Source organism: Vipera berus, assembly GCF_964194415.1.
Source record: "Vipera berus genome assembly, chromosome: 5".
Classification (NCBI taxonomy): domain Eukaryota; kingdom Metazoa; phylum Chordata; class Lepidosauria; order Squamata; family Viperidae; genus Vipera; species Vipera berus.
Genome location: NC_138207.1, coordinates 4,835,068 through 4,859,938, shown reverse-complemented (window position 1 = coordinate 4,859,938; position 24,871 = coordinate 4,835,068). Strand labels below are relative to the sequence as shown.

The 24,871-nt window shown below is 46.7% G+C and overlaps 1 protein-coding gene across 2 annotated transcripts in view; it reads left to right on the top strand.

Annotated features, from left to right (window-relative positions):
* Positions 1-24,871, top strand: part of LOC308669013 (solute carrier family 12 member 9-like) — a 376,525-nt gene that overhangs the window by 301,002 nt on the left and 50,652 nt on the right. For both annotated transcript variants that reach the window (XM_081329437.1, XM_081329436.1), the window contains 3 exons: positions 2,726-2,883; positions 9,693-9,775; positions 20,702-20,826. In XM_081329437.1, the coding sequence (XP_081185563.1) occupies positions 2,726-2,883; positions 9,693-9,775; positions 20,702-20,826 (366 nt within the window). The remainder of the gene's footprint in view (positions 1-2,725; positions 2,884-9,692; positions 9,776-20,701; positions 20,827-24,871) is intronic.

Genomic DNA, 24,871 nt, shown 5'->3' with positions numbered 1-24,871 from the left:
AGAGAAGACAGAAGGCCGCTGTCTGGTCCCCCAAAGCCCAGAATGGTCCGCTAAAGCCCCAAACCGTCCAATCCCCTGCATTTATCAGCGAGGTGATCAATTTTTCAGGCTAATTAGGTATTAATTGCAAAAAAAGAAAAGAAAAGAAAAGACAGCAGCTTTGATAGCCCATGCAAATTTATCTCCCACCTGCTCACTGCCTCTTGTTAAAATCCAATTAAATCCCAGCCATTTGTACAGTTTGATGCCTTAGCGAATGTTAGGCACCTTCTCTTTTTTAGCTGCTTTATTGAATTTTTGCCCGTCTGCCTTTTCAACGGGCTTTCATCAGCTCTGCTGTCTCGTTCAAATTGGGGAAGCGATTACAAAGTGATCTATGATTGGGTTTGGCAGACATTTTTGCAAGGGGAAGGTGTAAGAGACAGCTGGTGGTGTTACCTGGAAGTGGCCAAGGCCAGAAAGCAAGACTTCAGTACAGGTGGTTCTTGATTGACGACCCCAATGGAGCCCCTGATATCTGTTGCTGGCTGTGACAGCAAGTTAAGCAGGTTTTGTTCCGTTTTACGACCTTTCTCACCACCGCCGTTAAGTGAATCGCTGCAGTTGTGAAGGTAGTCACATGGTGGTCAGGGGCATCGGGCTTCCCCGTTGACTTTGCTTGTCAGAAGGTCATCCAAGGGGATCCCGCAACTCCGGGACACTGCGACCGTCATAAGTATGAACCAGTTGTCAAGCCTCTGGATTTTGATCACGTGACCGCGGGGATGCTGCGAGGGTCGTCGTAAGTGTGAAAAAACAATCCTAGCGGAAACTTTGTCAGTGCCGTCTTAATTTCAGATGGTCACTGAATGAACGGTTGTAAGTCAAGGACTACCCATCAAGTCTCTTTAAGGCTAGACTGAGGCATAAATGGAGAATCTTGGAAAGTGCGGAAAAAGCTGCCATTTTTTTATACTGAGTGAATTACGGTGGGATCTCTCTGAAAGATGTGAAATGTTTCTTGTTAGATTTCTTGCCATCTGGGCTGAGTTGCTGTTTACTTATTTATCAGATGGTTTATCCCAACTTTATTACTTTATAAGTAACTCATAGAGCAGAACACACCTAGCACTTCCTCCTCCTCCTATGTTTCCCACAACAACCCTGTAAGTTGGGTTCAGCTGGGGGAAGAGTGACTGCCCAGAGTCACCCAGCTGTCTTTCATGCCTAAGGCAGGACTGGAACTCACCATCTCCTGGTGATTGTCCCAAGGTCACCCAGCTGTCTTTCACGCCTAAGGCAGGACTAGAACTCACCATCTCCTGGTGATTGGTGCAAAGTCACCCAGCCGTCTTTCATGCCTAAGGCAGGACTAGAACTCACCGTCTCCTGGTGATTGTCCCAAAGTCACCCAGCTGTCTTTCATGCCTAAGGCAGGACTAGAACTTACCATCTCCTGGTGATTGGTGCAAAGTCACCCAGCCGTCTTTCATGCCTAAGGCAGGACTAGAACTCACCGTCTCCTGATGATTGTCCCAAAGTCACCCAGCTGTCTTTCATGCCTAAGGCAGGACTAGAACTTACTATCTCCTGGTGATTGGTGCAAAGTCACCCAGCCGTCTTTCATGCCTAAGGCAAGACTAGAACTCACCATCTCCTGGTGATTGTCCCAAAGTCACCCAGCTGTCTTTCATGCCTAAGGCAGGACTAGAACTCCCCGTCTCCTGGTGATTGGTGCAAAGTCACCCAGCCGTCTTTCATGCCTAAGGCAAGACTAGAACTCACCATCTCCTGGTGATTGTCCCAAAGTCACCCAGCTGTCTTTCATGCCTAAGGCAGGACTAGAACTCCCCGTCTCCTGGTGATTGGTGCAAAGTCACCCAGCCGTCTTTCATGCCTAAGGCAGGACTAGAACTCACCGTCTCCTGATGGTTGTCCCAAAGTCACCCAGCCACCAGCACCCAGTCCAAGCCTCACTCCAGTTTTACATGCAGACATTCAAAGGGGTACAGCTTGTCTTCAACAACAGCTCATTTAGTGGCCTTCAGAGTTACAGCGGCACTGGAAAAAGTGACGTATGACCGTTTTTCACTTTTACAACCGCTACAGCATCTTCACGGTCACGTGATCAGAATTCAGACGTTCAGCAACTGACTCCTGTTTACGACGGCTGCAGCGTCCCGTGCCGACTTAAGAACTGCAGTGGTTCACTTAAAAACTGTGGCAAGAAAGGTCATAAAATGGGGCAAAATCACTTAATAATAATAATAATAATAATAAAGTTGGAAGGGACCTTGGAGGTCATCTAGTCCAACCCCCTGCTCAGGCAGGAACAAAAGTCTTAACAAAAGTCTCGCTTAAGCAACAGGATTTTGGAGTTCAAATGTGGCCATACGTTGAGGACTACCATCCTATAGTATCTTGGCGGAGTTTATAATCTCTCTTTTCCAAGCGATGGCCCTGGTTTTTGGAAGCCCTTGGAGTCACCTCTCAAAGACACTGTAATCCAGGGATCTTCAAACGTGACCCTTTTATGACTTGTGGACTTCAATTCCCAGAATTCCTCAGCCAGCTATACTGGCTGAGGAATTCTGGGAGTTGAAGTCCACAAGTCATAAAAGGGCCACGTTTGAAGACCCCCCCCCAGCTGTAATCACTTCAAGATTAGGGGACATTATGATAGTTCGGTGTGGCCCACGTGACTTCATCACGCAATGTTCTTCTACCAATGTTCTTCTTTCTCTAGGTTTCTTCTCCAGAGGGACTACAGCTTTTTGAAGGACATCAACATCTGGGCCCCCTTTGTCATCATCGGGGTCTACCTTTCGACTCTCTCAGCCGCCATGAGCAACCTCATTGGCGCCTCCCGGATCCTGTACGCGTTGGCCAAAGATGACCTCTTTGGTGAGTAGCAGAGAAGAACGTAGCAATGTGGCAGAGCAGAGGTCCCCAAACCTGGCCGCTTCTAAGAACTGTGGACTTCAACTCCCAGAAGTCCTCAGCCATCATGTCCACGAGTCCTTAAAGTTGCCAGGTTTGGAGGCTGGCTGGGGAATTCTGGGAGTTGAAGTCCACAAGTCTCAAAAGTTGCTGGGTGCGGTCTGAGGAATTCTGGGAGTTTGAAGTCCACAAGTCTTAAAAGTTGCCAGCTTTGGAGGCTGGCTGGGGAATTCTGGGAGTTGAAGTCCACAAGTCTTAAAAGTTGCTTGGTTTGGAGGCAGTCTGAGGAATTCTGGGAGTTTGAAGGCCACAAGTCTTAAAAGTTTCCCAGTTTGGAGGCTGGCTTGGGAATTCTGGGAGTTGAAGTCCACAAGTCTTAAAAGTTTCCCGGTTTGGAGGCTGGCTTGGGAATTCTGGGAGTTGAAGTCCACAAGTCTTAAAAGTTTCCCGGTTTGGAGGCTGGCTGGGGAATTCTGGGAGTTGAAGTCCATAAATCTGAATAGTTGCCAAGTTTGGAGACCCTGTTCTAGAAAAGCAGCCTTCTGTCACTCAAAAAAGATTGGGCTCCATCACATCATAAGTGTTGTGGAGTCAGATGGACGTCAAGGACGGGCTAGTCCCAATTTCGGCCAGCCTCCCTTTGTGATTTTCTCTGCCGGAGAGCTGAAAAGTGTGGCAAACGGTCGTTTTTTTCCAGTGCCTTTGTAACTTCGAACAGTCACTAAAATCGAGGACTATCTGAATGATGTTCTTTCCATACATCTTTACCTTCTATACCTCTTTACTGCTGCTATCCATGTCTTCCACGCCATACAGTAAATAAATAAACAAAATTTGTGAGGGGGGGGGGAGGAAAGTGCCAATTGTGCTACTTTCAACCACAAACCCACAATACATGAGCCCAAGTGAGTGCCACCAACAGCTCCCGGCCCAGGTTGTGATTGATCCGTGACCCGTGAAGATGGGATTTCTGACTCAGAGAATAACATGGAGTTTGGGTGAGAGACTGTTCACTCAGGCTGCCAGGCTCATCTCGAAAAAGCTAGGCCTGGCCAGTCCAGTTGATGGATGGGGCACCCCTCAGAAAGCCAAGTTTATGAGCAACTGGGAAGCTGAACGCATCGTTGCGGAAGAAGTCGGGGGCCTCCAATTTCTGCTGCTGGAAGTTTTATTTTTATTATAGGAGTGGAAAGAAAAATGAGAACATTAGTTGAGGAAAAACCATTTCTACCCTTCCCAGTAGTGGATAAAGCTGATCTCCTTCATAAGCCTGCCATATATAATTTTTTTGAAAGAGAGAGAGAGAGAGAAAAAACAACCACATCCATCTCTGAACATTTTCCCCAGCACAAATATCTCCCTGCTTTGTTTCATAGCAATATCACCGGATGCAGTTAGAGAATTTCTTTTACTCGTTATTTTAGGAGCCCTGGATTGACCCAGATAAAGTATTGCCCAAGTGACTTCTCTCTGGCTTTATGGAAACTTTATTATCTTACCAGGAACATACATTTTTCTAGCAAATGGCCAGGAAGGCGGGCAAGCTGTGCCCAACAATGGGGCTGAAAAAACCCAGAATCTGCAGATGGCGTGGCTACCCAAAGAGAGGGTGGAATTACAGTTTTAATAAATGCCAGTTAGCCCTTCAGACTTTGACAAATTCCGTGGAAGTTTACGAGAATGTCAATGCGCTGTACTAAAGCGCACACAATGTCACTTCGGTTTCCTATAACAATACAAGCAAAGAGTTATAAAGCCACAGAACTGTCAGGTAGAAGGAGCCCCCCCCAAAAAAAGGTTTCGTAAATCAAAATCCTTATACCGGGCACCCAGGAATTGGGAGGAGGGGCTTAGCAGATAAGGAAAATGGTTCCACATTTGGGGAGGGGGGGGGGAAGTCTCTACTTAAAAGGCCCTTTCCTGTCTCCTCTTATTGCCTGGATAATATCTTCGGATAGCCAGGATTTATAGTCAGGGCAAAATAGCCAAAGCCGAAGTGGCACTGATGATGTTACCTTGTTTGGTAATAAAACGTCTGCAAGAAAACCACCATGCTCAGAGAGCACCAAGGATCCCAGAAAAGCCGAATTAAATGACGTGTGCATTTTATTATTAAATCGATTAGAAAGCGTTCTATTCTATTCTATTCTATTCTATTCTATTCTATTCTATTCTATTCTATTCTATTCTATTCTATTCTATTCTATTCTATTCTATTCTATTCTATTCTATTCTATTCTATTCTATTCTATTCTGTTCCGTTCTGTTCTGTTCCATTCCTTTTATCCTATCCTATCCTATCCTATCTCCTATCCTATCCTGTCCTATTCCATTCCTTTTCTTCTATTCTGTTCTGTTCTGTTCCGTTCTGTTCCGTTCCTTTTTTTATTCTATTCTATTCTATTCTATTCTATTCCTTCTGTTCTGTTATGTTCTGTTCCGTTCCATTCCTTTTCTCCTATCCTATCCTATCCTATCCTATCCTATCCTATCCTATCCTATCCTATCCTATCCTATCCTATCCTATCCTATCTCCTATCCTATCCTATCTCCTATCCTATCCTGTCCTATTCCATTCCTTTTCTTCTATTCTGTTCTGTTCTGTTCCGTTCTGTTCCATTCCTTTTTTTTCTATTCTATTCTATTCTATTCTATTCTATTCTATTCTATTCTATTCTATTCTATTCTATTCTATTCTATTCTATTCTATTCTATTCTATTCTATTCTATTCTATTCCTTCTGTTCTGTTATGTTCTGTTCCGTTCCATTCCTTTTCTCCTATCCTATCCTATCCTATCCTATCCTATCCTATCCTATCCTATCCTATCCTATCCTATCCTATCCTATCCTATCCTATCCTTTCCTATCCTATCCTATTTCCTATCCTATCCTGTCCTATTCCATTCCATTTCATTCCATTCCTTTTCTTCTATTCTGTTCTGTTCTGTTCCGTTCCGTTCCTTTTTTTCTATTCTATTCTATTCTATTCTATTCTATTCTATTCTATTCTATTCTATTCTATTCTATTCTATTCTATTCTATTCTATTCTATTCTATTCTATTCTATTCTATATTCCAATATTTATTCTATTCTATTCTATTCTATTCTATTCTATTCTATTCTATTCTATTCTATTCTATTCTATTCTATTCTATTCTATATTCCAATATTCTATTCTATTCTATTCTATTCTATTCTATTCTATTCTATTCTATTCTATTCTATTCTATTCTATTCTATTCTATTCTATTCTATTCTATATTCCAATATTTATTCTATTCTATTCTATTCTATTCTATTCTATTCTATTCTATTCTATTCTATTCTATTCTATTCTATTCTATTCTATTCTATTCTATTCTATTCTATTCTATTCTATTCTAGTTAACCCAACCCCTTATGGATTATGCCTTCCATAGTGGACCACTATACAGCTAACCTTCAACTTAATCACAGTTCAACGGCACTGGGAAAAAGTGACTTACAACCACCCTTCACATTTATGACCATTACAGCTGCAATCAAAATTCAGGCGCTTGGCAACTGACTCACATTTACGACAGTTGCAGCCTCCGTGGGGGGTGGGGTGTGTGTCACACAATCCCCTTTCTGCGAACTTCTGACAGGCAAAGTCCACGGGGAAGCCGGATGCGTTTAACCACCGCGTTTCTGACTTAACATCTCCGGCGATTCACTTAACGACTGCGGCAAGAAAGTTTGTAAAATGGGGCGAAGCAAGCTGCCTCGCTTAGCAACGGAAATTTGGGCCTCGGAAGGGAGGCTGACAAGATACCTTCACAAGCTGACACAAACTGTTTCAACTCTTTCCCTCGGGATGGCGCTGTAGAGCATTGCGTGGCAAGATAACTAAGCACAGGGACAGTTTCTTCCCTTGCGCTATTACTCTGCTGAAAACCTAATTTTGCAGCTGACAAAATACAGGTTTCCCCCCCCCCCGCCCTATTGCTTATGTCCATTAACCCACAGAGTGTGGCTGCAGTATTATTATCTATCCCCTTTATTATTATTTTTTTACTTCCCTGTTTTATTGGCTGTACGCTTTAGCGTTATAATTATTATATTCTGTTTTGCAAGTACACAGGGCTGCTTCTGTCCCGGCGACTCTCGTTCCTGGCCTGTCTATAACCACACTTGGCCAACTAAATAAAATGAAATAATAAAGTAAAAAAAAAAGTCTTGGGGGTTTTTTGCTACCATCCTTTGCAGAGAAAGGAAGGACTGCTCTTATAAGGAAAAGCAGATTTTATCTGTTAAGTTCCGTTTTTCACGGAGGGGGGGGCAGCAGGGTGTGTGACTAAGAAGAGGAGGATTGAAGCGAGGGAGAAGTTACGAAGCGGTGAAAATTTTCCTTCCGTCTGAGGAAATGGGCTTGAAAATGGCAAACAGCGAAATGTGCAAGGGAGCGTAAAGTGTGAAATATTGAGGCAAAAATACTTAATGGCACAAATGAGCTGATAGGTATTGAATGATGGTAACTAAGCAAGTCTCGCTCAGTGCAAACACGGATCCAGTGTCTGGGTGCGGTGAGGAAAAAGAAGAAAAACCAAGATCCCATTCTGAGGTCATTAGAAAAGAATTGTTAAAGGTAGTCCTCGGACCTACGACGGTGTTCCTATAACCTTAGCAACTTTAAGATGCCTGGAATTCAATTCTCAGAATTCAACAGGTCTCGTAGCTAAAGTCCTGTCATCCTAAGAGGCTAAGTTCCAATTATAGAATTTAGAATTCTAGAACTGAATTAAGAAAATACTTTATACAGGTGGTCCTTGTCTTATGGCCACAATTGAACTCAAAATTTCTGTCCCTAAGCGAGACAGTTGTTAAATGAACGGCCAAGTTCATTTAACAACTGTCTCGCTTAGGGACAGAAATTTTGAGTTCAATTGTGGCCGTAAGTCAAGGACCACCTGTATAAAGTATTTTCTTTGTGATGGGTTTTTTTGCCACTGTTGTTAAGTGAATCACTGCAGTTGTTAAGTTAGTAACACAATTGTTAAGTGAATCTGGCCTCCCCCTCTTGACTTTGCTTGTCCGAAGGTTGCAAAAGATGGTCACGTGACCCTGGGACACTACAACCGTCATAAATATGAGTCAGTTTCCAAGTGTCTGAATTTTGATCACATGACCATGGGGATGCTTCAAGGGCCGTAACACTGAAAAATGGTCATAAGTCTCTTTCTTCAGTGCTGGCGTAACTTCGAACGGTCGCTAAATGAACTGTGATAAATCGAGGGCTACCTGAACTTACAACCACGTTTCTATTGCTAGGCGAGAGTTGTTAAGTGAATTTTGCCCCATCTTACGTCCTTTCTTACCACAGTGGTTAAGTCAGGGGTCTTCAAACCTGGCCCTTTTACGACTCGTGGACTTCAGCTCCCAGAATTCCTCAGCCAGGCGTGCCTGACTGAGGAATTCTGGGACTTGAAGTCCACGAGTCATAAAAGGGTCAGGTTTGAAGAGCGCTGGGTTATGTGAATCACTGCAGTTGTTAAATGAATCGGGCTTTCTTGTTGACCTTGCTTGTCAGAAGGTCGCAAAAGGGGATCACATGAACACTGCAGCCGTCATAAATGTGAGTCAGTTGCCCAGTGTCTGAATTTTGATCACGTGCTGCAACGGTCGTGTGAAAAAACAGTCATATCCCCTTGTAGTGCCCTGTGAAAAACTGGTCATCACCCCCTTTTTTCGGCGCCTCCGTAACTTCGGACGGTCTCTAGATGAGCTGTTGTAAGTCGAGGACCACCTGTATAGTGGATTTGTTTGCGGTTTTTTTAGCCCCTCCGACAAAAATTAGAACACGCTGTGATAGAAGTATAAGAAAGAACAGTGTGGTGCTGAGACCGTTAAAGAGGCAAACCGTTTTTTTTTCCCTTCTTATATTACAACTCCCGCTTCACCTTGTAAAACTAAATGGGCGCTGAATGAGGACATACGAAAGGAAAGGTAATTTTACCCAGCATGCAACTGGCTTGCGGAGTTCCCTACCCCAAGTTCGGCCACAGATTTTGAGACTCCTGGGGGGAAAATAGGGGGGGGGGAAACTGGACCTATTGACGGAGAATAAAGGCGCTCCGTTCTTTTTTAGTTATGATAGTAGATAATTGTGGATCCATCAGGTTTCTTAGAAAACGTATTTCTTCTCTTTTTTTTTTCTTTCCCTGGAGAAAAGAATATTTTGTCCTTAGAGAGTTCTTGAGATGTCTCTCTCTTTTTTTAAAAAAAAATATATATATATATATGCAATCATACTTTTCAAAATTGAGGCTGGTAATACTGTTTAAAATGTACTGGTTAAAATGTTCACCTTTTCAACATCGCTTCTGAGTTGGAAACTTTAGTGCATGGGTCTTCAAACTCGGCCTTTTTATGACTCATGGACTTCAACTCCCAGAATTCCTCAGTCAGGCACACTGGCTGAGGAATTCTGGGAGTTGAAGTCCATGAGTCATAAAAGAGCCGAGTTTGAAGACCCCTGCTTTAGTGTTTCTCAACCTTGGCAACTTTCAGATAGCTGGACTTCCAACTCCCAGAATGCTGGTTGGGGAATTCTGGGAGTTGAAGTCCGCCTGCCTTAAAGTTGTGGAGTTTGGAAGAAAAAAAAACCCGATCTAAGGAATAGAATTGATTAAAAAGGCTTTCTGCTGTCACGTTCCGGGTCTGAGTTGCCTCCAATTGTCTGTCTATGCCTACGCAGAATTGATCTTAATGGATCGTTTTATTTTCTCTCTTCCTGTCCCCTTGGTGATAAAGGCAAAGTTTTGGGTCCAGCCAAACAGACATCGGCTGGTGGGAACCCGTGGGTGGCTGTCATCTTCTCCTGGATCCTTGTACAGGTGAGTCCACTGCTTCCTCTTTTTCCGGTCTCTCTGTGCATTCACACAACATGCTTTGCCAGAGAAAGTCTCACCCTGTGCATTGGCACAAACCTTGATTTTGCTTTCTTGGGGCTTGACCCTGTTGACACGAACGCAGGTGACTGGATTGGTCTGCGATTTAGGGGATACAGGCAGGATTCCCATCTTAATCATAATCATAATAGTAAAGTTGGGAGGGACCTTGGAGGTCATCTAGTCCAACCCCCTGCTCAGGCAGGAAAGCCTATGCCATTTCAGACAAATGGCTGTCCAGTCTCTTCTTAAAAACTTCCAGGGTTGGAGCATTCACAGCTTCTGGAGGCAAGCAGTTCCACTGGTTAATTGTTCTCACTGTTAAGAAATTCCTCCTTAGTTCCAGGTTGCTTCTCTCCTTGATGAGTTTCCATCCGTTGCTTCTTGTCCTTCCTTCGGGTGCTTTGGAGAATAGCTTGCCTCCCTCTTCATTCTCATCTTGCGACCGTAACTGAGGCCCAACAGTTCTGTTGCTAAGCGAGACAGTTGTTCAGTGAGTTTTGCTAGTTCATAAATAGTGAGACTGTATGGTGCAGCTGCAGCCACCATTTTGACTTTTTTGCCCCCTGCCCTGCTGATGTTCTTGAAAGACAGGCTCTATCGATAGTAAATGTAAACTAGGCTGGAGGGTCCGCTGCCTACACTGAAAATAGTCACGATGGGCTTATGAGAATATGATTAAAACTCCATCCAGAAACGTTTTAAAAAGTCCGAAAATATTTCCCGGGATACTGTGCTCGTGGTGGCCTTATCTTTCAAATGACATTTTGATCTACCGGCATAAGTTTATAGTGTCTCGCTGCCTCCGCAGGCCAATTTTTGCAAGAGCCACTTTGTTTGGAAACGCAGGGATAAAAATGCATTAGAAAGGCAAAATGGAAGATCTGAGTTTGATCAAAGGTTTTGCGAAGGAGGAGCCAAGAGGAGAGAAGTTGAGTTGGAAAAAGTTGGAAAAGTTTTGGAAGGGGGAATGTGGGCAGTGGGGTAGCCCCCTGCTTTGGGCTGTGTACTTGGGTCCCACAAGCCATCTGTTAAGCATGGCTCTGCTTTCACAGAAGACAGAGTTTTTGTAAAGCAGTCTTTCTTGGCCTTGTTAAGAGGCGTGGACTTCAACTCCCAGAATTCCCCTGGCAGCATGCCCGGACTTCAACTCCCAGAATTCCCCAGCCAGCACGCTTGGACTTCAACTCCCAGAATTCCCCAGCCAGCACGCTTGGACTTCAACTCCCAGAATTCCCCAGCCAGCATGCTTGGACTTCGGCTCCCAGAATTCCCCATCCAGCATGCCTCGACTTCAACTCCCAGAATTCCCCATCCAGCATCCCTGGACTTCAACTCCCAGAATTCCTTATCCAGCACCCCCAGACTTCAACTCCCAGAATTCCCCATCCAGCACGCTTGGACTTCGACTCCCAGAATTCCCCAGCCAGCACGCTTGGACTTCGACTTCCAGAATTCCCCATCCAGCATGCCTGGACTTCAGTTCCCAGAATTCCCCATCCAGCATGCCTGGACTTCAACTCCCAGCACCGTTGCTGTGTCCTAAGTTCACGCGACCCCTTTTGCGGCCTTCTGACAGGCAAAATAATCTGTCAGACTAGTCTTGTTCAGTCACCGGGGGAAGCGAGATCCACTTAACGACCAGGTTACTAACTTACCGTCCTCAGCAATGCCCTTAACAGCTGCGGCGAGGAAGGCCGCGAAATGGGGCAAAACTCCCTTAAACAAACGCCTCACACGTAACATCGTGGACACACGTCGAGGACTCCCTTGTCCCGTTCAAAGCTCCAAATTCAAATTCAGGCCCCTAAAGTCTCAGCTCGGGTCCTGTCAGAAGCTGCTTTCCGCCGCTGGTCCGAGGCCCCTGTGCAAATTGTCTCCGACCAAGATGGGCTGTGTCACCTTCCCAAGATGGAGGACAGCCGACGCTCCGGAGAAAACACACACACACACACACACACACACACACGGCTAATCTGCCGTCATCTTCGCCTCTCCGAATGGCACGGCAAATTGGACAAATGGGTGTAATGCAAAGAATAAAAAAATTGCCCCATTAGCCAGCCGAGAACATTGCGGAGCAGTTGAAAAGAACGGGGAGGGGGAAACCATTAAAGGGGGGGCTGCTGGGCCGAAGCCGACAGCCCCCCCCCTCCCCATATTGCCGTTGTGTGAGTTGTGAGGGCTGCCGCTTGCAACGGGAGCAGGCTGGGGAGGCGTCGAATGTGTGTTTGGGAAGACAGACAAATAGGCGTAGGTGGTTCTCGGCTTACGGCCACGGCTGAGCCTCAAGTTCCTGCCGCTAAGTGGGGCATTTTTGGAAGTGAGTTTCGCCCCCTTTGACGACCTTGCGTGCCACAGCTGTTAAGTGAATCCGCGCAGCCATTCGGTTAGGAAGAGGGTGGTTCAGGCCATCTGGCCTCCCCCGCGGACTTCGCTCGTCAGAAGTTTGCAAAAAGGGGATCGCCTGATTCCCTCCCCCGCCCCGCCCCCCCCCGGGACGCTGCCACCGTCATAAATACGAGTCAGCAGCCAAGCTTCTGAATTTGGATCACGTGACCACAGGGAGGCTGCAACGGGCCGCTAAGTGTGAAAAACGGTCACAAGTCCCTTTTTTTCAGGGTCGCTCTAACTCTGAACGGGTCACTAAGCAAAGTGCCATTAAGTCGAGGACTCTGTGCTGGGAAAAGGAGAAACGTGCCTGACTCCCAGCGCTAAGCTCTTTTTCTCCTTGGAAAGCAATGTATTTATTTATTATTTATTTATTATTTTGATTTCTATACCGCCCTATTCCCGTAGGACTCAGGGCGGTTTACAGGGCAGTTAAAATCATACCATACAAAAATTAGAAGATTTAAAACAGTTAATTAAAACAATTAATTGAATTTAGAGCCCAAAATTTAAAAAAATGAAGCGTGCATGGGAGGCCCGTCTCCCACGATGGACCACGTCTGCCTTGTCCCAAAAAACAGTGATTGACGGGGGGGGCTAAGCAGGCTTCCTTCCATGACCCAGCACCCCAGATGGGATCCATTCACACACACACACACACACACACACACACACACACACACACAGCAGGCTAGGTTGGCCAACCTCCTGGATTGAAGCAAGGCTGCAGATGTTGGCTTATTGAGCTTTTTCTACCCCCGGCGCTCCTCGGGACCCATCTGCGCGCGCGTGGACAGCGGAGACCCCTTCAGCCTCGCGGGCTCACTCAGCACACCTCACCCCGGTGTCTTTCAGAAGTGGCTCCTTCGCTTTGACGAGCCGCTAAATGAATTATAAATCAAAGGCGAGCAGCGTCAGGGGAGCCGGGAGCAGCAGCCTCGCCAGCTCCATCACTGCAACCAGGCACAATCGCGGCTTGCTTGGCGCACGCTATTAACTCGATATATATCGGCTCGAGGTCCCCAATTGCTTAAATGGCTTGAATTAACTCAGCCTCTTGTCTCTGATGTCCCCCACCCCACCCTCACTTCCCTCCTTCAGCAATTCCCGGCAGATCAGACCACGGTTTGAAAAGAGCCGGCTTGTTTTAAGTGGACAAACGGGGGAGGAGGGGGGGTGCTACTGTAAAGCACCGGGATGCCAGAGCAAATAGGAAAAATTGAATTTAGGGGTAGGATGTAGTTTTTCCTCTAGAGAAGCCCCTGTACAGATAGTCCTCGACTTACAGCAGTTACCAGGGCCCTTATAAAGGGGACTGGTGACCATTTTTCACACTTACGACCGTTGCAGCAACCCCCCCTGGTCACCTGATTTACATTCGGATGCTTGACAACTGTTTCATATTTGTGACGGCTGCGGTGTCCCCCGGGGTCACGCGATCCCCATTTTGCGACCTCCCGACAAGCCAAGTCCATGGGGGTAGCCAGATTCACTTAATGACCGTGTGACTAATTTAACAACCGCTTAAGAGATGTGGCAAGGAAAGCCGTAACCTGGGAAGAGAACTCACTTAACAAATTTCTCACTTAGCAACATACGTTCTGGGCTCGATTGTGGTCGTAAGTCAAGGACTACCTGTATAGTCTTGTTTCTCGATCTCGGCAGATTTAAGATGGGTGGACTTCAACTCCCAGAATTCCTCAGCCAGCGTGCTGAGCTGGGGAATTCTGAGAGTTGAAGTCCACCCATTCTAAAGGTTGAGAAACATCACAGTAACATTAGCAGCTTCGGGACAGGTTGGAGTGCGGATGGGGGACCACCAGGAGTTCCCGAGCATGAGTTAACCAAGGTTGCTGGGGAAAAAAACGCCCTAGAAGAAAACCTCAGGGCTGGCTGGGGAATTCTGGGAGTTGAAGTCCAAGGAGCCAGGCACCCCGAGGTTCAGCCAAAAAGCTGGCTGCATCAAAAGTTGCCAGCAAAGGGGGGAAAGTTGGATTATTCCCCAAACTGCCAGCCTGTAAAGCTTCTTTAATTCACTGTTTCTCCACTTAAGAGAGGTGGACTTCAACTCCCAGAATTCCCCAGCCAGCTAATTCTGAGTGTTGAGGTCCACCCATCTTAAAGCTGCCAAGGTTGAGAAACGCCACGCTTAACGTTAGCAGCTTCGGGACAGGTCGGAGTGCGGATGGGGGACCACCAGGAGTTCCCGAGCATGAGTTAACCAAGGTTGCTGGGGAAAAAAAAACAACACCCCGGAAGAAAACCGCAGGGCTGGCAGAGGAATTCTGGGAGTTGAAGTCCACCCATCGTAAACTTGCCAAGACTGAAAAACGCTGCCCTGGATCCTGCGGTCTCTGGAGCTGGCCTTCTTCCCCAGCTCCTTCCCTGCCCTTGTGCCCGGCTGGGTGGGGAACGATGCTTTGATCAAGACTGCGCCGGACTTCTCATTGAACAATACCCGGGCAATTACACCGGCGCTCTCAGAAACGCTCTTTTTTTTAAGAGCTTCATAAGGTGGTTTTATTGTGTAGAAATACCTTTTCTTTCGGGAGCGAGCAGATTCCCACAGTGCCTTGTTTGCGCTTATTTCTGCGTGAAGCTTTAATCTTTGCATTTCCTTGGGGAGCTCAGAAGGTGCCCTCAATCCGATCTCTCTTTTTCCCTTGTCTGGTTTACACACACACACACACACACACACACACACACACACACAAACACACACGCCCCTTCCTCCCCTCGCCACACCGTGGATTCCGATCAGATCACACCGCTGACTCAGCCAGAATACGACGGAGAATTTGTAATTCTCCATGTGAATCGGAAGCTTACTGTGATTTCTTGGCTCAGACGGAGCACAGCGGACCAACACGGCAATTTGGTCTTTTCTCCAACCTAGGTTGAGGGTCTCTCCCGCTTGTCCGAAGCTGTTTTCTTTCATTGTTTCTTAGCGTTAATGAGAGCCAGTTGGGGGTGGTAGCTAAGGCACCCGGCTAGAAAACAGGAGATCCTGAGTTCGAGTTCTGCCTTCGGGCCGAAATTCAGCAGGGTGACTTTAAGGTCAGGCCCTCTCTCTCTCTCTCTCTCTTCTCTCTCAGCCCTAGCAAGGAGGAGAAACAATTCCAGACTCTTGTCAAGAGGGCCCACGTTTCGTGAGTTTTATACTCTGCCTTTCCTCTTGAACGGGGGGAACTCCAAACCTGGCAACTTCTAACACTTGTGGACTTCAACTCCCAGAATTCCTCTGTCAGCCATGCAGGCGGAGGAATTTTGGGAGTTGGAGTCCAGAAATGGTCCGTGCTGGCGGAAGAATTCTGGGAGTTGAAGTCCACAAGTCTTTAAAGTTGTAAAAGTTTGGAGTCTCCTTGCTCTAGAGCAGGGGTCTTCAAACTTGGCCCCTTTTATGACTTGTGGACTTTCAACTCCCAGAATTCCTCAGCTAGCATGGGGAAATATGGCCCTTTATGACTTGTGGACTTCAACTCCCAGAATTCCTCCGTCAGCCATGCTGGCGGGGGAATTCTGGGAGTTGGAGTCCAGAAATGGTCCGTGCTGGCGGAGGAATTCTGGGAGTTGAAGTCCACAAGTCTTTAAAGTTGTAAAAGTTTGGAGTCTCCTTGCTCTACAGCAGGGGTCTTCAAACTTGGCCCCTTTTATGACTTGTGGACTTTCAACTCCCAGAATTCCTCAGCTAGCATGGGGAAATATGGCCCTTTATGACTTGTGGACTTCAACTCCCAGAATCCCTCCGCCAGCATGGACTTCATCACGCCTGGCTGAGGAATTCAGGGAGCTGAAGTCCACAAGTCATAAAAGGGCCAAGGTTGAAGACCCCCCTGCTCTAGACTATCAGCGTGGCATTTTTCTCCAAACAGCCACCTTTCGAGGTAGGCTTTGATTCAGACAAGGACTGGCTCACAGTCACCCAGTCATTTGCAGAGCAGAATTGGGACTTAAACCTGTCCATTCCTGGTCCAGTACTCTAACCACTACACCACACTGGAGTCTTTTTGGAGTTAAGTATGCTTTTGACGAATTTATGGGCTGAATTGCAATATTCTCTGTCTGGATTTGTTTAGCATACCTCATGAACTCAGCCAGGGTGGTGTGTAAAAACCATGGTTTAGGCGCAGGCATGTCAAAACCCGCGACGTCACGCGACGTATCGGAACCTTTTCCCCATTGCCGGCAATGGGGTGGGTGCGGTTTCGGCATGACGCATCCGGCCCATGGGCCGGCAATTTGACATGCCTGGTTTAGGGTAACTGCAGATCCGACTGACTGTTGAAAAAGCCAGGGTTAAAACAAAACTATGGCATTGTTTGTGATGCATTTAGCATAGACTTAATTTAATTTTATTTTAATTTTATATTGTATTTTTAAATTCTGCCCTGTAAACCGCCCTGAGTCCTTCGGGAATAGGGCGGTATATAAACCAAATAAATAAATAAATAAATATATAGATCTAATAGATCAACAGCTCCCAAGTACTAAAATACAGAGGAGAAAGCAGTTATCTGTTTATTTCACACACACACACACACACCCAAAAAAGCACCATTACCATAATGACAAAGTTTTCTGTTCAAAGTATATATCTCTATCTCAATGCATTTTTGAGCTAGAGCGTGTTCAAAAACCGTAATTAAAATAGGACTTGTCATTTAGATTCGTAGTTGTCGTCATTTTTTTTTTTAAAAGCAAAATAACATCCGACAGAGCAAAACTGGATCAACGCTCAAGCAAGCAAAAAAAAAATTTCTTTATTCAAATAGCGTTTTTAAACAGCGCTGGTTTTGCTGCCATCGTTATCGGGGTGGGGGGGGTTGCATTCAAAGGCAAACCTTTTGACTGGACAGAGCCTGTTGGCCGCAAACGTTTTTTTGAAATGGGCATAAAACTGTTTGGTGATATGAGTTGGGAACGGCTTTTAATTTGTAGTTTTCTGTCTCACTCTGTGCCCTTTATTAACCCCCCCAGTGGGGCTCTCCGTTTTAAGGAACAGCTCGTCCGAAGGAAACTGCACGGTAGGGGAAGGAAGGGGCTAGTAATAATAAACCTTTATTGTCAAAGTACAACATGTGTACATCGAGATTAGCTGAGCCCCGTGCTCTCCCCCCCAACACACAGTGACAACAAACCCTCCATCCCACCACACTGTGTGAACCAACCACACCACACACCGGCCTCCCAAGTCAATTCTGCATAAGATTATGTCCCATTTAAAAGCCTAACAGCCCACGGATAAAAGCTATTTTTCAGCCTGTTGGTACGGCTGGCTATATTCCTGTATCTGCTACCGGATGGTAGGAGAGTAAAGAGATACCGTCCAGGGTGGGAGTCATCCCTGAGAATCTTCCTCACTCTTCCAAGGCAACGAGCCCTGGCGAGGTCATCCAGTGGTGTCAGGGAACAGCCCACAATGTCTTGTGCTGTGCTCACTACCCTCTGTAATACTTTCCTATCCGCGGCTGTCAGACCAGCATACCAAACCACAATACCGTACGAGAGGACGCTCTCTATAGTAGACCGGTAAAAGAGGGTCATTAGCTGTTGTTCTACCCTGAAATAGTGAAATACAGGTCGTCTTGGACTTCACAACAGTCCATTTAATGACCATTCAAAGTCATCACGGCACTCAAAAAAAGTGACTTGTGCCCATTTTTCACACTTAACAACCGCTACAGCATCCCTAAGGGTCCTGTGATCACAATTCACAACGCTTGGCAACTGACTCATATTTACGACAGTTGCAGCGTCCTGGGATCACGTGATTTCCCCCCTTTTGTGACCTTCTGACCAGTAATGGGGAAGCCAGATTCACTTAACAGCCGTGTGACTCACTTAACAACTGCAGTGATTCACTTAACAACTGTGGCAAGGAAGGCCATAAAATGGGGTGAAACCCCCGTAACAAATGTCTCAGCAAGAGAAATTCTGAGGACTACCTGTGTCTCTTGCAAGTTCCTTTGCGAAGCGCGGCACCTCAATCTGCGAGGGAGTTTGGATCCAGCCTAGATATAAGGAGAAAATTTCTGACAGTGGGAACAATTCATGGTTAGAGGACTGGAGGCTAAAACATATAAGGAACGGTGGCTCGTTTAATGACGAGAAGGACCAGGGGGAACATGATAGCAGCGTTCCAACATCTCAGGGGCTGCCCCAAAGAAGAGGGAGTCAAGCTATTCTCCAAGGTGCCCGAAGGCAGGACAAGAAGCAACGGATGGAAACTAGTCAAGGAGAGAAGCAACCTGGAACTAAGGAGAAACTTCCAGACAGTGAGAACAATTAACCAGTGGAACTACCTGCCTCCAGAGGTGGTGAATGCTCCAACACTGGAGGTTTTTAAGAAGAGACTGGGCAGCCATTTGCCTGAAATGGTATAAGGTTTCTTGCCTGAGCAGGGGGTTGGACTAGATGATCTCCAAGGTCCCTTCCAACTTTATCATCATCATCATCATCATCATCATCATCATCATCATCATTATTATCATTATCATTATTATTATAATAGAACTTTTATTCATTAAACATGAACACTCAAATTGACTGGCACTAATGGTTGACATGGGTTGCTGCCAGTATCCTAGGTATCAACCAGGTATCTCCTTAAAAAGTAAGATGTGCTGAGTAGACGATGATGATATTATTATTATTATTATTATTATTATTATTATTATTATTATTATTATTATTATTATTATTATTATTATTATTATTGGAATAGCTTGCCTCCTGTGGTTGTGGGTGCTCCATCGCTGGAGGCGTTTGAAAAATAGATTGGACAACCGTTTGACAGGGAGGGTGCAGATAGTCCTTGACTTACGACCATAACTGAGCTCTAGATTTCTGTTGTTCACTGGGATGTTTCTTAAGTGAAACAAATGGGGAACAGAGGACACTGCCACCGTCATAAATATGAGCCAGTTGTCAAGCATCTGAATTTTGATCCCGTGACTCTGGGGATTCTGCAGTGGTCGTAAGTGTGAGTAACGGTCCTCAGTCACATTTTTCAGTGCTGTTGTAACTTCTGTCAGCAATCAAAGTGTTGTAAATGGAGGACTGCGGTATTTAGGGATAGACCCTCCGCACAATCAAGAATTCTTCTAATTCTTCAGGAGGGTTTGCTGTGGTTTCTAAGAATAGAAGCTGGAAGGGACCTTGGAGGTCTTCTAGTCCAGCCCCGTGCTGAAATAGGAGAACCTATACCATTTCAGACGTGGCTGTCTAGCCTCTTCTTTAAAACCACCAGTGATGCAGCGCCCACGATTTCTAGTGGCAAGCAGTTCCACTGGTTAATTGTCTTCACCGTCAGGAAGTTTCTCCTTAATTCCAGGTTGCTTCTCTCCTTAATCAGTTTCCAACCATTGTTTCTTGTCCTGCCCTCTGGTGCTTTGGTGAATAACGTGACCCCCTCTTCTTTGGGGCAGCCCCTCAAATACTGGAACGCTGCTATCATGTCCCCCTTATTTCCTCTTTTCTTTAGACAAGCCAAACCCAAGTCCCGCAGCCGTTCTTCGTTATGTTTTTGTCTCCAGGCTTTGGATCATCTTAGTTGTAGCAGTCTCCAACCCAAACAACTTTCCCAAACTCGGGAAGAGTAAGGTTCTACATTTAGGCAGGAAAAATCAAATGCACAGCTATAGTATAGGTGGTACCTTGCTCAATAGTAGTAACTGTGAGAGAGATCTCGGAGTCCTAGTGGACGATCCCTTAGATATGAGCCAGCTGTGTGCTGCAGCTGCCAAAAAAGCCAACACAGCGCTAAGGCTGCATGAACAGAGGGATAGAATCAAGATCACGTGAAATGTTAATACCACTTTACAAGGCCTTGGTAAGGCCACACCTGGAATACTGCATCCAGTTTTGGTCACCACGATGTTAAAAAGATGTTGAGACTCTAGAAAGAGTACAGAGAAGAGCAGCAAAGATGATTAGGGGACTGGAGGCTAAAACATATAGGGAACGGTTGCTGGAATTGGGTATGTGTAGTTTAATAAAGAGAAGGACTAGGGGTGACTTGATAGCAGTGTTCCAATCTCTCAGGGGCTGCCCCAAAGAGGGAGCCAACCTATTTTCCAAAGCACCAGAAAGCAAGACAAGAAGCAACGGATGGAAACTAGTCAAGGAGAGAAGCAACCTAGAACTAAGGAGAAACTTCCTGACAGTTAGAACAATTAACCAGTGGAACAACCTGCCTCCAGAAGTGGTGAATGCTCCAACACTGGAAGTTTTTAAGAAGAGACTGGACAGCCATTTGTCTGAAATGGTATAGGGTTTCCTGCCTGAGCAGGGGGTTGGACTAGATGACCTCCAAGGTCCCTTCCAACTTATTATTATTATTATAGATGCGTGGAGTTTTAACTCTCAGAATTCCGCCTGCCAACGGGGGGGGGGGGGAGATGCTGGGAATGTGCCCCAGGAAAGAGATGCCCTGTGGTTGGCTGCCATGCTTCCTGATATCTGTGGTCTGGTTTCCCACAGCTGGTGCTCTTTTCGGGCAAGCTGAACACCATCGCTGCGGTGGTCACCATCTTCTTCCTCCTGGTTTACGCTACGGTGGATTTGGCCTGCCTGGCGCTGGAGTGGGCCTCTGCCCCAAACTTCAGGTACGTTGGCTGCAAACAAGGAAGAAGGGGGGGGGGAATGTAAGAAACCTGCAACTATCTGGGTGGGTGTAAAGTAGGCTAGGATCCACTGGCTGATCTCTAGATGGCTTTCGGATGACGAGCAAGGAGTCTGGTCTGCTGAGTGACGGTTGAAACCAAGCATCTAGCTCAGGGTTCTTCAAACTTGGCTCTTTTATGACTTGCGGACTTCAACTCCCAGAATTCCTCAGCCAACAGGGGGGAACTGTGGACCCTTCATGACTTGCGGACTTCAACTCCCAGAATTCCTCAGCCAACAGGGGGGAACTGTGGACCCTTCATGACTTGCGGACTTCAACTCCCAGAATCCCTCAGCCAGCGTGCCTGGCTGAGGAATTCTGGGAGTTGAAGTCCACAAGTCATAAGAGGGCCATGTTTGAAGACCCCTGATCTAGGGAGACCTTGAAAATCTGGAAAGGCTAGAAGCCAGATTGGGAAGAGGGAGGACCAGGATGAATGGGCTAAAATTGCAAAGAGGAAAGAAATGACTGATTGTATGAATGGGTGTTTCTCCATCTTAGCTTTGAGATGCGTGGACTTCAACTCCCAGAATTCTCCAGTCAGCATGGCTGGCTGGGGAATTCTGGGAGTTGAAGTCCACGCATCTCAAAGCTAATAAAATTGAGAAATACCGGTGGAACAGTCACACGTCATGGGGAGTTTTCCTTTGACAGCAGATTTGGGACAGAGGTACTTTGTTGGGCCCTGCTCTGAGTTGGGTGTTAGACTACATGACCTCAAGGATGACCTCTACTTCCCGGCTGTAGGATTGTATGACTTAAAATGGCTTGGGTGGTCAAGCTTTGGTCCCTTTTGGAGAACACCTGGATTCAGCTAGTGGATTTTGCGGGCTCCAAATCCCGAGTTGCAACCGAGCCCAAAAGTTGTGTCCCCATTGTTAAGTGAGTTTTGCCTCATTGTGCAGCCTTCCTCGCCGCAGTTCTTAGGCGAATCCCTGCCGTTGTTAAGTTGGTAACATAGTTGTTAACTGAATCACCGTGTCTGGGTTGCGACAGATGAAACTCTTCAAAAGCAGCTGCATTTCCATCTGTTGTCAAAGCAGGAACATCCGACGTTAGCAGCGTTGACACACAGCAGTTGTTAAGTTAGTCACAAGCGGTCGTTAAGTGAATCCAGCTTTCTCCTCCCTCTCCTCACCCCCCCCCCATTGACTTTGCTTCTCAGAAGGTCGCAAAAGCGAATCGCCTGAACCCGGGGGGGGGGGGGACACAGGGCGACCGTCGTAAATATGAGCCAGTTGCCAAGCATCTGAATTTGGAAGCCCGTGACCCTGGGGTTGCTCTACAAGTCACGAGACAAACAGTAAGTCATTTTTGTTTCGGGGCCGTGGTCGCTTCGAACCGTCACTAAACGAACGGATTGTAAGTCGAGGACTGCCTGTATCGGCGATCCAGATGCGGAAGGGACGTTTCCTCACCGCTGGGATAAGTGGGTCAAGTCAAAGGCCTCCAAGGCTCTGCCAATGTTGTGGATCTTGTGAAAATCAGCGATCCAGCTTCATTCATCCAGCAACTTGGAAATGCAGGAGAAACTTCCTAACAGCGAGGACAATTAACCAGTGGAACAGCTTGCCACCAGAAGTTGTGAATGCTCCAACACTGGAGGTTTTTAAGAAGAGACTGGACAGCCATTTGTCTGAAATGGTATAGGGTTTCCTGCCTGAGCAGGGGGTTGGACTAGATGACCTCCAAGGTCCCTTCTACTATTTCATCCTGCAGGAGGGTATATCTGGGCAAAGGACGGCGAAAGGAATTAGTGAAGCGAACCAGGGATGTGTTCGCGTCTTTAAAAACTCGCCCTCCCCCTTATTAATCTTGAAACGTTTATTCGCTTTTTCAGTGCAGTGCCAGCCACGAATCCCTCTGCCAAGTTTCCCCCCCCCCCCCCCGTCCTATCTTCCTACTTCCTTTCATTTTAAAGGCAAAGGCATCATTAATACGAACAAAAGGATTAAGTGAAAATGAACTAAAGAAAAGGTTAGCTAGAACGGAGCCGTCTCGGGGTGGGGTGGGTGGGGGGGGGGCGGGCTATGAAAATAAAATAAAAAAAAAACCACCCAGTGGTTTGGCAGTGATTGCTCCTCAAGATCATTTCAGAAAATTTCCTCCTATTAAGTGGAATTTTTTTCCCCCCCTCTGGTCTAATGCGCTCCTTCGTGGCAACTAAATTGAGCGATTTTTTAAATCCAATTGTACATACTCCGGGTTGTATTTGCTTTCCAGGGTTGGAGGAAACGGGAGGAGGGTTTGGGCTATTAGCGCTGCCTTACTAAATCAAATCCTTTTGGGGGGGGGTTGGTTTTTTTTTTTTTTTGCAAATCCCACCAAGTTGGGTGAAGGATGCTTTTTGCAGGGTCCTGTCCATCCTGTGTGTGTGTGGGGGGGGGGAACCCTCTCTTGATTCTGGAGTTTCTTTTCTAAGTGGGGAACCCTGGAATAGACACCCCCAAATCTCCAGCACTTTTTGTTTTTGGAGGGAAATGCGCCTCGGCGACTTCTGAGCCAGAAATTAAAAACTAGCCCCATTTCAAGACTCTCTCAGACAGTCTTAACTAAAACAGCCGGTCTTTAAGACATGACGGTTTGTTAATTGATTTGGGGCTCGTTATCTGTCCCACGTGTAGTCTGCATCATCAAAACCCCCCCCCCCGCTCCTTCCCTCTCTCCTCCCTCCCTCCCTCCCTCCCTCGCTTCCTCTTCCCCTTCCTTTCTTTCTCTTCCCGTTTCTTCCTGTTCCCCTTCCCCTTCCTTCCTTCTTTCCTTCCTTCCTTCCATTTTCCCTCCCTCCCTCCCTCCCTCTTCCTTTTCTCTTCCCCTTTCTTCCTGTTCCTCTCCCTCCCTCCCTTTGTCTTCCCCTCCGTCCTTTTCCTCTTCTCCTTCCTCCCTCCCTCCCTCCTTCCATCTCTTCCTCTTCACCTTCCTTCCTTTCTCTTTTCCTTCCTTCCTTTCATTTTCTATCCCTCCCTCCCTCCCTCTTCCTTTTCTCTTACCCTTTCTTCCTGTTCCCCTCTCCTTTCTCCTTCCCTCCCTCCCTCCCTCCATCTTTCCCTCCCTCCCTCTTTTCCTCTTCCTCTTGTCCTTCCTTCCTTTCTCTTACTCTCTTCCTCTTCTTCCTTCCTTCCTCCCTCCCTCCTTCCCTCTCTTCCTCTTCACCTTCCTTCCATTTTCTATCCCTCCCTCCCTCCCTCCCTCCCTCCCTCTTCCTTTTCTCTTACCGTTTCTTCCTGTTCCTCTCCCTCCCTCCCTTTGTCTTCCCCTCCCTCCCTCCCTCCTTTCCTCTTCTCCTTCCTTCCTTCCTTTCTCTTACTCTCTTCTTGTTTTTCTTCCTCCCTCCTTCCCTCTCTTCCTCTTCACCTTCCTTCCTTCCTTCCATTTTCCCTGCCTCCCACCCTCCCTCTTTCCCTCCTTCCCTCCCTCTTTTCCTCTTCCCATTTCTTCCTTTCTCTTATTCTCTTCCTCTTCTCCTTCCTCCCTCCCTCCCTCCCTCCTTCCCTCTCTTCCTCTTCACCTTCCTTCCTTTCTCTTTTCCTTCCTTCCTTCCATTTTCTATCCCTCCCTCCCTCCCTCTTCCTTTTCTCTTACCCTTTCTTCCTGTTCCCCTCTCCTTTCTCCTTCCCTCCCTCCCTCTTTCCCTCTTTTCTTGTCCTTCCCTCTTTCCTTCCTTTCTCTTCCTCTCTTCCTCTTCTCCTTCCTCTCTCCTTCCCTCTCTTCCTCTTCACCTTCCTTCCTTCCTTCCTTCCTTCCTTCCTTCCTTCCTTCCTTCCTTCCTTCCTTCCTTCCTCCATCTCTCTATGCACCCCATGCCTCTGAGGAATTCAGTGCAGCTCCCCAAAACCTGGTTGTTAGTCTCAGAGGAGCTGCCAAGCTCCTTCCAAGGTTGGTAGCCATCCTAGCTAAGCTGGGGCCCGATCCGGTCACGAAAGAGAGCAGCGGCTGCTCCCAAAAGGATCCCAGTCCAAGGAGGCCGGCAGTTCCGTTGTTTGGGA